This window comes from Furipterus horrens, unplaced genomic scaffold (assembly GCF_987537825.1).
Source record: "Furipterus horrens unplaced genomic scaffold, mFurHor1.1.pri manual_scaffold_3, whole genome shotgun sequence".
In the NCBI taxonomy this organism is placed as follows: Eukaryota; Metazoa; Chordata; class Mammalia; order Chiroptera; family Furipteridae; genus Furipterus; species Furipterus horrens.
This window is the reverse complement of record NW_028327173.1, coordinates 154,097,654-154,108,893: the sequence shown is the minus strand read 5'-3', so window position 1 is coordinate 154,108,893 and position 11,240 is coordinate 154,097,654. Positions and strand designations below refer to the sequence as shown.

General features: G+C 43.8%; 2 protein-coding genes across 2 annotated transcripts in view; both read left to right on the top strand.

Annotated features, from left to right (window-relative positions):
- Positions 1–2,449: 2,449 nt before the first annotated feature.
- Positions 2,450–3,557, top strand: LOC150016446 (uncharacterized; the record flags this gene model as incomplete). The annotated part of the gene is made up of 3 exons (XM_090268345.1): positions 2,450–2,466; positions 2,577–2,744; positions 3,383–3,557. Coding segments are annotated over exons 1-3 (360 nt in total), but the record flags the coding sequence as incomplete, so codon positions are not given.
- Positions 3,388–11,240, top strand: part of FBN1 (fibrillin 1) — a 226,274-nt gene continuing 218,421 nt past the window's right edge. The window contains exon 1 of the mRNA XM_090270572.1: positions 3,388–3,726. Within this exon, the coding sequence (XP_090126698.1) occupies positions 3,563–3,726 (164 nt within the window). The 5' untranslated portion in view covers positions 3,388–3,562. The remainder of the gene's footprint in view (positions 3,727–11,240) is intronic.

Below are 11,240 nucleotides of genomic sequence, written 5' to 3'. Positions count from 1 at the left end.
TCTGAATCATCTGGCATCAAGACAATCTTATTGCAAAGACATAGATTTTCTTTCAACTTTGTTACTGGTAGGACTCTAATATATGTTGATTGCCTAGATAATGGGAATATTTCTTATATATTTAAAACTGCTTTTCCCTTTCAATAATCAGGTTTTTGTCTCCTTCCCCTGAAGATCCTTTATCATTATGATTAACAGTGGAAGTCATGAGACTTATTGCCCAAAGAAGGGAGGCTATGGGCTAGAGCTCCCACACCATATGAAGAGGATGCAGATAATTCTTTCCTCTACTAGAGGGAGAAAAGACCAGAAAAAAGAGGCAAAGGGCAGAAGCAACATTTAATCTAAATCTTTTCCTTAGAGGTGAAATCTTGGAAGGTAGTTTAGGGTTGAGTTAGGAGTAAGAGAAATGTCCAGAAATGCCAGAACGGGGGACTTGCAGGGCACCAGAGTCTGCTCTTTGCTTTGTGGGCAAAAGCCTTAGAAAAGCTCTGTGTTCAGTTGCTGCTGTCCAGCATGTCACTGAAGGGAGGAGTCTAAGAGAGTGCAGAGTGTCTCACATGTTATTGGAGAGTAGGGAAAGCAGGCAGAGTTTCCAGATTTCCCCTGAGGGTGGAGAACAGTCCAGAAAACTGATGGGCAGGACAAAACCTTCCTGCACCTCCAGCAGGCCTGCTTCTCCTGAGCCATGGTCCTTCTGCTCAGACTCTTTCCCAATCCGAATAACTCCCATACCTCTCCCTGCCCAGGGAGCTTTTAAAAAATGTCCCAGCAAAGGTTTCACTCCAGACTAGTGTTTAAATAAGAACCTCCAGGGGTTGGGTCCTGGTGTCAGTTTTTTCTTAAAGCTCCTAGGTCATTCTACTGTATAGCCAGGGTTGAGAATCACTACCCTAAGTAAAGTATAGTCATGTGTTTGGAATTAAATTAAACATCAGTTCCTCATGGAAGCCTTCCTTGATAGGCCCAACCTAGGTCAAGTTTCTCTTCTATATATCCTCTAAGCAAGCACCTAGTACTTCTCCCTCTAATAATAGCAATTATTATTTATTTTTTAAGCCTGGCTTTCCCTGTAGACTGGAGAGAAACATTTCTGCCTTGCTCACCAAGGTGCCCGTTTCAACCATGCACAAACTGGAACATAGTTGGTGCTCAGTAAATAACTTCTTGAATGAATGATTGCCTTGACTCAAACAAGGGTGTGTGATCAAGGCTCTAATTCATAACTCTGCTAAGAGCATTTTTAACCTTACATTAGACCCCACATACAAGTGCTTATCGGACTATGATTTTAAATGGGCTCATAGTTTTGACAATTTAATTGTTTTCTTCTTCATCTTCATGTGTGATAACAGTTCAGCAGGCTCATCATCACCATTACAATCCTTGTGGTCAACATTATCATTCCCGTGTTGCAACTGGAAAGACATTAAATAACTTGCCCAGGTGCCTATACCCTATTTTCTGGGCACAAACAATTGCAAATAAGGAAAACCCCTTTCCAAAAGATTCCTGTTTGTTTGAGCTGTGATTTCTGGCTTGACAACTGGTGGCTGATACACGGGGATTTTCTGGGGGTCTCCAGTTCCAGCGGCCAAGGCCAGGGTGCAATTTCCTGCCCTCCTAAACTGTTACAGGGTGCAGACAACACTGGGCCTTATCCATATAAAGATGCCATCAGTACTATATTTTCCAAAGTCACTGTGCTTTGCTGTGCTGGAGGGGCAGCCAGTGTGTGTGTGTGTATTGAAATAGGGTGATCCAGGAGAAACCCAGTTTGAGCTTTGAGCTTGCAAGAGGACCATCCCTTCACTGCCCCTACTCCAAGTCCCAGGTTCCAACATTAACAGGCCTCTGGGTCGGAATCACACTCAGTCTGTTGGAGTATCCCAGATCCAGTTTGGGTGGCTTGTACCGTGCCTCAAGGAAGAGCTGCGCCTCGGGCAGACTCTCGACGCCCGGGCGACAAGTGGCAATGGCTGAGTCCCCCGAACCCCCGACCCCACACTCCCCCACCCCACACACACACCAGCCCTTGCCGCGGCCCAAGACGCTCCCGGCCCCAGGCTCCAGGCCTCCGGCCTCCCCTTGGTGCCCAGTGGGAGAGGCGCAGTGAGGAGGCGCGGCCAGCGACAGGTCTCCTCTCGCGCCGTGGCCGCCCGGGCCTCCTGAGCCGCCGTCTCCAGCGCGCGTTCTTGGTGCAGGTGGCACAGCTTTCTGGACGGGCCAGGCTTCCCGGATCATGGGCAAAGCTAATCTTGGGTCTTGACCTCCCAGCCACAGAGCGGGCTAAACCGCTGCTCCACTTCTTCCCATTCCTTCAACTCCTCACCCCAAAACGAACAATCCCAGGCCGGGCAGGACCGGACCACCTCTGCCTCCTCCCACTGTGAGCGAGGGAGGCCCCTGCGCCGAGGCGGCGGCTGGCAAAGGGGAGTGGAAAGGCAGGATGGATGGGGCCGAGGGGTGGGGTGGTGATGAGGGGGATGTAGGAGGGGGTGTCATTTTCTTTTTCTTTCTTTTTTTAAAAAAAGTATTTCTCTCGCGAGAAACCGCTGCGCAGACGATACTTGAAGAGGTGGGGAAAGGAGGGGGCGCGGGAGCCGCGGCAGAAACTGTGGGTGCCGCAGGCGGACAGGCGGCCACAGCTGGGACAGCAGCGGGCAGAGCGGGGCAGCGGCGGCCGTGGCCAGGACCGAGGGACAGCCGCCGCCGCCTCGGGAGTCGGAGCCGCCGTTTTGCCAGTGGGTTCAGCCAAGGTCCCGGCAGGGGTCGGGGGCCACCGGGGCTAGAGCTCCAGCCACGGAGGCTTTTGCGTTTGCGCCGCGCTGAGGACAGGGACGGGGGTGAGGGGCTGTCCTGGAACGTCCGCAGCTGGCGCTGGCCCTCCCCTGCCTGACAGCTTCCTGGCCCGGGTCTCCCGGTGCCGGGCTCCGCGTCAGAGGCTTGGGGGGCGGTGGCCGTGCCCGTAGCCGGCCGGGGACGGCACGGCGGGCTCCAGCCCAGCGGTTGGCGAAGGGGACAGGCTAGGGAGCTTAGGACGTTCAGAGCGCGCGTTGCGCGCAATTTGTGCCATTAAAAATAAACCCAGCGAACTCGCTCCGGGTCTTAGACCTCTCGGGACATGTGTACTTCGCGGCGCGCTTTTCAGGCGGCGCCCCGGGTTGCGGGGGGAGGGGGGGTGCGTGGGGCTGATTGGATCCACTGCCGCCGGGGGCCTGGGCTTTTCAGCCAGCTGTGGACCAAACGGTCTTCACCTACCCAAAATAAATGCGCCACGCGCAGGCGGCACGCGCAGGCTGGGCTCGGGAATGGGGACCACGAAGCTTCAGCATCTCCATGCACTGAATGTCTCCCCGCCTGGGCGATTTGTCTGTTGCAGCTGGCACGGGCCGCCTGAAGTGGGAGCAGCGCCTGGAGAAGGCGGGAGGAGCCCGGCCCGGGAGACCGGCAACGGGAGAGCGGGACCCCGGTGGCGCGGCGCGCTTAAGGGCGCAGCGGCGGCCGCGGAGCACCCCGGGGCGCGGCGAGAGGCAGCGGGAACCGGCGGCCGCTCGACAACATGCGGCGAGGGGGGCTGCTGGAGGTCGCCCTAGGATTTACCGTACTCTTAGCGTCCTACACGAGCCATGGGGCGGATACCAATTTGGAGTCTGGGAACGTGAAGGATACCAGAGCCAGCCGGGCTAAGAGAAGAGGCGGTGGAGGACACGACGCGCTTAAAGGGTAATGGAATGGGTCGGCTCCTTTGGTGTGGGTCTCCTCCCCTCCCTGTTCTCCAGAGAAACTGACCAGGTCGACTCGGATGGTAGAAGGATCCTTGACAAGACCTGCTGGGGGCACCTTAGAAGTGCAAGGGTTACCCAATCCTCAGCGCATTCGAGGATAAACCACTTTTGAAGGATTTCTGCCTCAGAGGCGAGGTCATGGTTAAAAGGAATCTTGGGCCATTGTCGAGGTAGATTTTGGGAGGCCAGAAGGGTTCTTTGAGGAAGAAGGGGAGGAGCTGCGACTGAGAGAAGAGGAAAAGTCCATTCCTTTCCCTTCATACCAATTCCAGTTGGGTTTAGGGGAAGGTATTTTTCTTGTGGGCATCTTTGCAGATGGTCCATTTGTAAGGGAGCAAGGAAAGGAAGGGATTCCAATGACAGACTGTCAAAGAAGACACACAGTTAATAGTTGGCAGGCCTCTTAAGTTATACTTATTAAAATTAGGGACTGAGTTCTCTGAGTGGTACTGCTCTTCAGATATCTACACTGGAAGCACAGCAGGGCAAGAGTTTGTGAGAACTTGTTTTTGAGTTGTAAGGAGCTCTTCATTTCACTGGGGCAGTAACGCTGCTGTGACCCACTGTTAAAAGGGTGTTTTAAACCTGGTGTGTGTGTGTATGTTTGCGATGTACATGCAATTGAGCATTTCACCAGCTTGCTTCTTATGCCCCTGCTACAGAAAATGTTTCAGCAGGAAATATTCAAATGAGGCACATGGGCTGTATAGGATTGTCAGAAGGGTGGGAATATACTTCTTTTAAAATTGTTCAGCTTGAAAAAGAAATCTCTTTCTGAGATTAATTTCAAGCCTCCATAGAAGCAGCAGGATGGACTGTAAATGACCCATTTTATCTCCTTGGAGGAGCCCGTTAAATGAACCCAGACAGGAAATACGCAGAGGTTTTCTATTAAGTTCTTATGATTCTCATTGGTGCTCTCTCTCTCTCTCTCTCTCTTTTTTTTTTTTTTTTTGAGTAGTTCTGTAACTTGATTATAGGGCTTTGAGTGACCAAATGATGTTTGCTTGGATATGTGGCTGAACATTTCACTTATTCTTTTTTTTATAAGCTGTTTTAATTATATATGTAGTAAAACTTGTGTTTGTATAGCCCAGGTAGGGAATTAAAAGTGCACTGAACTGACAGATCAGTTTTTGAGTCCTGGTCTAGACTGGGGACAGGGTGATTGTGAGATCCATCTCTTAGGCTGTGGTCAAATATGTATGACTTTCTGACCCTAGAAAATAGTTTTGGTTAATTTAGTTCCACCTTGGTCTTTGTAGAAAGTAAACCCAGGATTCCAACAATGTTGAAAAGAAAATTTGCTTATCATGTTAAGCCTGACCCTGATCAGGCAGCAGACATTTATTACTCTGTGTGTGAGGCCCATTGCAAGTTCAATAGTCTGACTGGAAGCTCTGATTTTCATATGTTCTCAAAGGGACCTCTTTTAGGCCAGCATTTTCCCTTCAAAAAATATTTCTGCTATATATAATATTATCTTAATATCTAAGCTTGCTGCCGTTGTTTCTATAGAGAGGGAGGAGGTGGGGGTTTAGTTCTGTGGTGACAGTGTGCAGGGAGGCATGGAGCCTGGCCAGACATTTGTCTCATCTCTATGTGCTATCACCAACCAGTGTGTTTCCTTGGGAGGCACAGGCTCAATGTGGAAACAGAAACTAAGCTTTGCTGCTTAACATAATGTCTACACTTTCCCTCACACCAGCACTTACTTCTGTTGGGTTTTACATTTTTTATGACTGTAGGGAGATAACCCTCTCTATTCCTCACATTATTTGGTCACTAAAACAGATGTTACTCTACTGCAAACTACTTATAAAGGCTTCCTAAAAACATGATATTAAATAAAACAGCAATGATGACTATTCCTAATTCTCATGTTATTCTTAAGGTTTTACATATATAAATGTTTTTAAAATAATTAAAATGAACCCTTATAGTATATGTTAATATAATGAACCTTTATAATATAAGGGTATTTTTATCATTCTCATGTTATCTACAAGGTTTTATATAGATAGGTAAAAATGATAATTTAAAAAGATATGCAATTAAAAGTATTTCTCTACCTCCACTCAGAGACTATTTTCTTGTGCATTAAAATATTATGGGCATATATGTATACATATAAAAATACATATACACATAAATATATGTGTATATATACATACGCATATATGTGTGTACCCTTTTTAGTACATGGAATGTACTGTACATACTGTTTTGAACCTTGCTCGCTTTTATAAATCTTTAGTGCATCCATCCATTAAATCATATGGATCTACATCATACAGTCTCTTGGCATATAGAATTCTATAATGTGGCTGAAATGGTTCCCCAATGATGGTTTTTTAGATCATATTAATTTTTTGAAATTACCAACATTCTTCTACATACCTGTGTGTGTACATGTGCAAATTGATATGCAGTATAAATTAATAAAAATAGAATTACTGGGTCAAAAGTTTTCCAATTCATTTTAAACAATTACCAATTCTGATGTTAAATTTGAGTAGCATTTATTTAAAATGTATTTTCTCTTCATATTGCTATTACAGTCTCCCATGAATAAGTCTTTGAACCATGCCCTGCTGCATAAATCATCAGGGAAAGCAGTTGTGTGTTACATTTTTTCCAGCTATTGCTTAAAATTTCTATTTTTGCTAGTTAAAATATTACCAGCTTTAAAACTAACCTCTTTGACTACAGTAGAACCTGTTTACCATTTTAATGGCAATGCACCATTTATGAAGTGAAAGTGATTTGTAACCCCTAGGTCTGCCTGATGCCCAGGTGGTGGCAGCAACTTTCAGCACCTCACTAATATTTCCTCTAGTTAAAAGGTACTTTACGCTCATCAGTGTCTGCTGTGCACTGGTCTAGTCTTTCCTACAAATACTGCCTTCTTGTCTTTCTGTGATGTGACAGGTGACTACAGAATTTGCCTTGGTGTTTGTCCTGGTAGATGTATTCCTGTCCTGTCAGCTGCCTTACTTCACACACTAGGGACCTGCCTAGGTTTCCCCTGTCTGGGTATATAGTCCTTGCTTGTCTTCTCCCCTCCCATCCTGTTGCAGGTGTTTTTTTTTTTTTTTTTTTTTTCTCCTTCCCACTGGGCAGCAGAAGTTGTTCCACAGTGGAAATTTAAGCATCCTCAAGTTTCTTCCCAGTTTTTGCTTTTTTTTCTTAGAGTAAATCGCCAATTCCTGTTTTCAAAGAAATTTTTTTAAAGGAATGAGTGTGGTCTGCATTCACTCTGCAAAAATGACATTTTTCTCAATTTTGAAATGAGAATTTTGTAAGTTTCAAAAATGTTTTTAAATAATAAATATATAGTAGTTTTCCTTTGCTTGGGTGTTGCTTTGCATGTGTGAAATGACTTTATGAGAAATAATAAAATTTTAGCTTTATTGTTCAAAGTTCAGTCCATCTGAAGCTTTTTCAACCAAATTCTTAACTTGTGTGATTAGGCAAAGACTGTGGAAGACAATCCAATTAAAAAACATACAACTGTACTTGAATAGCAGTAGTTATGACCATTTATTTATGATTGCCTTATTGCTTTAGCTCCCAAATAAGGAAATACTATAGTTTCCTGTCAAAGGGAAAATATATTTAGTAAAACCCCATTTCCCCAAATCTCTGATAAGGTGGATTGAGAAGTTCTGTCCTTGTTGCCTGGTTTATAAGTGTATGAGACTGGTTGTAGTTCACACAATCTGTCCCCTTGTGCGTGATTCCTTTTGGTCCTTGTTTATTTGTTTATTTTTTCCAGAGGTCTTGTTCCCAGAAAAATACACATGGAACAGTTCATACACAGGGTAGATTATGTGACGGCAAACTCCTAGGGATTAATTACACAGAAGTCTGTTATTAAAATAAAGAACGTTAGCAGGGAACACAGAAAAAGTTCTGTAGACTTTATAAAGCCCATTTTACTTTACAAAGAGGACTTTAAGACTTCATCTGAAGTCAGATGGGCTAATAATTAAATGTGGGTAAAAGACTCCTGCAGTGGTATGGTTGGTCCTTGCATTTATTGAAAAGATTAAGTTAAAATATTGAGATGCCATTGAAAAAGATATTCTTAAGTAGAGGGCTTCAGCAATTCCACATTTTAAACAAGAAGATGGAGACAAAATATTTGTTTATGTGACCTATTTCATAACATTTAAGACATAGAGGTTGTTTACAAAAATGCATAAGTTGTTGGTATTACAAATTAATTAAAACATGCATCCACCTCCGGTGAGATGAGGTCAGGGTGGTAGAAATGGAAGTACGGATATCTTTCCAAGCTTATTTGGAATTTTAAAGAATAGTGAAATGCTTCTTTCTTGTCTTGTGTAGCAGATACTTAAAAAGATTATAGTATTATGCCAATGACTCTAAGCAAGCAAAACACTGAACAGATTATTAGGCTATTCACACACTAGTTCATTTGCTTTTTCCTACAATCAACCAAAAAGCCAATGTAACTAATTTGGGAATGTTAGCCTTAATTTTCAATGTGAAAATAAGATTTTAAATATGTTTTCTTGAACTAGAAATAAGCTCTACTAACAATTTCTCTGTTTCTAGAAACTAACCCAATAAATGGACCCATTCAAGCAACTCAGAACTTTTTTCCATGATTTTTTTTTCCTTTGGAGAAAGCTGAAATCAATAATGTATCAGGCCTGAGCTATATGGCAGGCATATGAGAGCTTAATGTTTCAAGAGTGTCAGGCTTGATTTTCCCATTAGATTATAAAATCATCAAAGGCAAGAAACCTATCACAAGCATTTTAACATTAACTTGTTTGAGGGGATTTCAAAGAGTTCATTCATTCAGGAAGCCTTAATTGAATGCCATCCTGAATTTAGCTGTGTGGAATGCCAGAGATATACAGCCCATGGCCTACAGGGGCTTAATATTTGCTAGCAGAATCAGGTGCATTACAGGAACCAAGAGTCAACAGAAAGGTAGTAGAGGGCATGGGGTCTAGAATTAAGTAAAAACAAATAATAATGCAATTGTTGTAGTCACAAGTAACATTTAGATGACATTTAGGTACCAGCACTGCTTTCAGTGTTTTATTAATACATATGATACCTCATTTGATGCCCAAAACATCTCTATTAAATGGGTCCTTCTATTAGCTTCCTTGTATAGTTTTAAGAGCTGAGGCACACAAAGGTTAAGTTTTAAATACAAATTCTTAACATTAAATTGTATTTCTTCTTTAATTTTAGTTATGGTTTTGGCTTTTCATTCCACTGGACAAAAATGTGGGACTGAGACATTGTAAAATTCCTAATATCCTTTCGTTCATAAACCCCAGGCATAGTTGTTAACATGCTAATATTTTATAAAACAAGAAAATTTCTTTAACCTTTTTGCAAAGACATAAACAGAAGGAATTAAAGAATGTCAGGACTGGGGGGGTCTTTGGATGGCACATATCCTGTATTTTAGCACCAACCTTGACTCTCATTGAGGGAGGAAGGTGACCGTCACAGGCTCTCTCCTGCATCATCCCAGCTTCTGGTGTTTCTCATCAATGTCATTTAGAATCTCTTGCTCTGCTGTGCCACATGAAAAAATTTTCTCAGAATAGAGCTGCAAGAGATATTTCTCTTTCCAGGTGAGGCTGGTATGTGTCTTAAGTCCTTAAGACACAATATGATGAGTGATTTAACTTTTTCAGTTTCATTTTTTACTTTGGTTGCCTGTAGTATATAGTTTTTACATTAAATCACGGCAATAATGGTAAAGAATAGCTAGCTCTGCTATATCGCTCACTATGTATTGCACTTTATATATATTAATTAATTCATTTAACGCATACCTTCTTTATGAGAGAGATTATACCTACTTGCCCATTTAACAGAAGAAGAAATGGAAGAATACAGAGTTTTAGTAATTACTCCAGAGATATAGACTAGGAGGAGGTAGAACTGGGAAATCTGGCTTCGTAGTGTGTGCTCTTAACCAATGAATTGTACTGCTTCTCCATCATAATAAATCTTATACCTGGTAAGTTTATTCTTCTTTCCACACTCTTGATACTCTCATTTCCCCAACATCTTCTCCTACCATCGCTATGGGGAAAGACTCAACATTTATTGAAGACAGATGCAGTCACATGGCAAAGGAATCATCATTGTGAAGTGGGATTAATCTGAAAAGACTTCACAGAGAAAGCCTACCAGGGGTCAGCACACTGTGGACCGAGCTTCCTGTTTTTGTAAAGAAAATTTTATTGAGGTCAAGTCATACCAATTTGTTTACCTATTTTCTGTGTGTACTTTCACACTACAGGGATAGAGTGGAAGAGTGGAGACCAAGACTGTAGGGCCTGGCAGCAGCAGAAGTTTGCCCACCTCTGATCTCTGTGACAAATTAGTGACTGTTTATTAGGACTGACGACTTCTTGAAGGCAGGGTTCTCGTTTGTTTTATTTGTTACTAGGGGTACCTAGGAGCTGGGGACATGGTAGGTGTTCAAATATTTGATGGACTGCTTGACTAGATAAGGAAATTATATAAATTAGAACTTGGAGGAAATCTATGAGAGAAATGAAAAATTTGAGTGAAAAAAGTGTGAAGTGAAGAGAATATGAAGTGTTTGCGATTGCGGGCATGGAGTGCAGCAGGGCCGGGTTTACACTGCATGGCGCTCGGGGACCCCACACCGCATGGAGCCCGTGGGAGCAGTGTCCCTGGAGCTGTGCAGTGTGCGCGATCTTGTGAGCCTGTCTGTAGATAGGGACATTGTCAGGGTGGGAGAGGGCCTAGCGGACACATAGCATCGCTACCTGATTGTTGTGGAAGGTGATGATGGTGAGTCATTAAAGGGTTGTAAGATGGGAGTACCATCAGATCTTTGCCACCCTGGCAGGGGAGTGAAAGGTTTAGGGAGTAGAGAGACCAGAGGCAGAGAGGTTTGGGAGGCTAATACAGGAGTCAGTGTGAGTGTGGACGATGGCCGGAGCAGTGGCAGTGGAGCTGGGAGGAGAGGACCAAGTGGCGTTCCAGCAGTAACACGGGCAGGACTCAGCCACTAGGTTGTGAAAGGCAAAGGGATGAGGCACCGAGGATGCTCCCACCTCTGTATATTATGAACAGTTTTTACACATAAAAATATTATAGCACCATTCATGAGAAACAAGATCATTCCTAGTGTCTCTACTACAGGGAAACAAGTTATTTTCATGTGTGAGTGTTTTGGTTATCTTATTGCTGTTTAACAAATAACTCCAAACTAAGTGGCTTAAAAGAACAATGATTTTATTATTTCTTATGAATATGTAGGCCAGGAATTTGGACACAGCGCAGTGGGGAACCTGGTGTCTGCTCCCTACAGTGTCATTGGGGCTGGAATGAACAAGAGGACTTCTTCACGTGTTTCCGGTTCTGTGACTGTGGACTGGCGCCTACAGTCATGTTTACTTTGGTGTGGTTTAA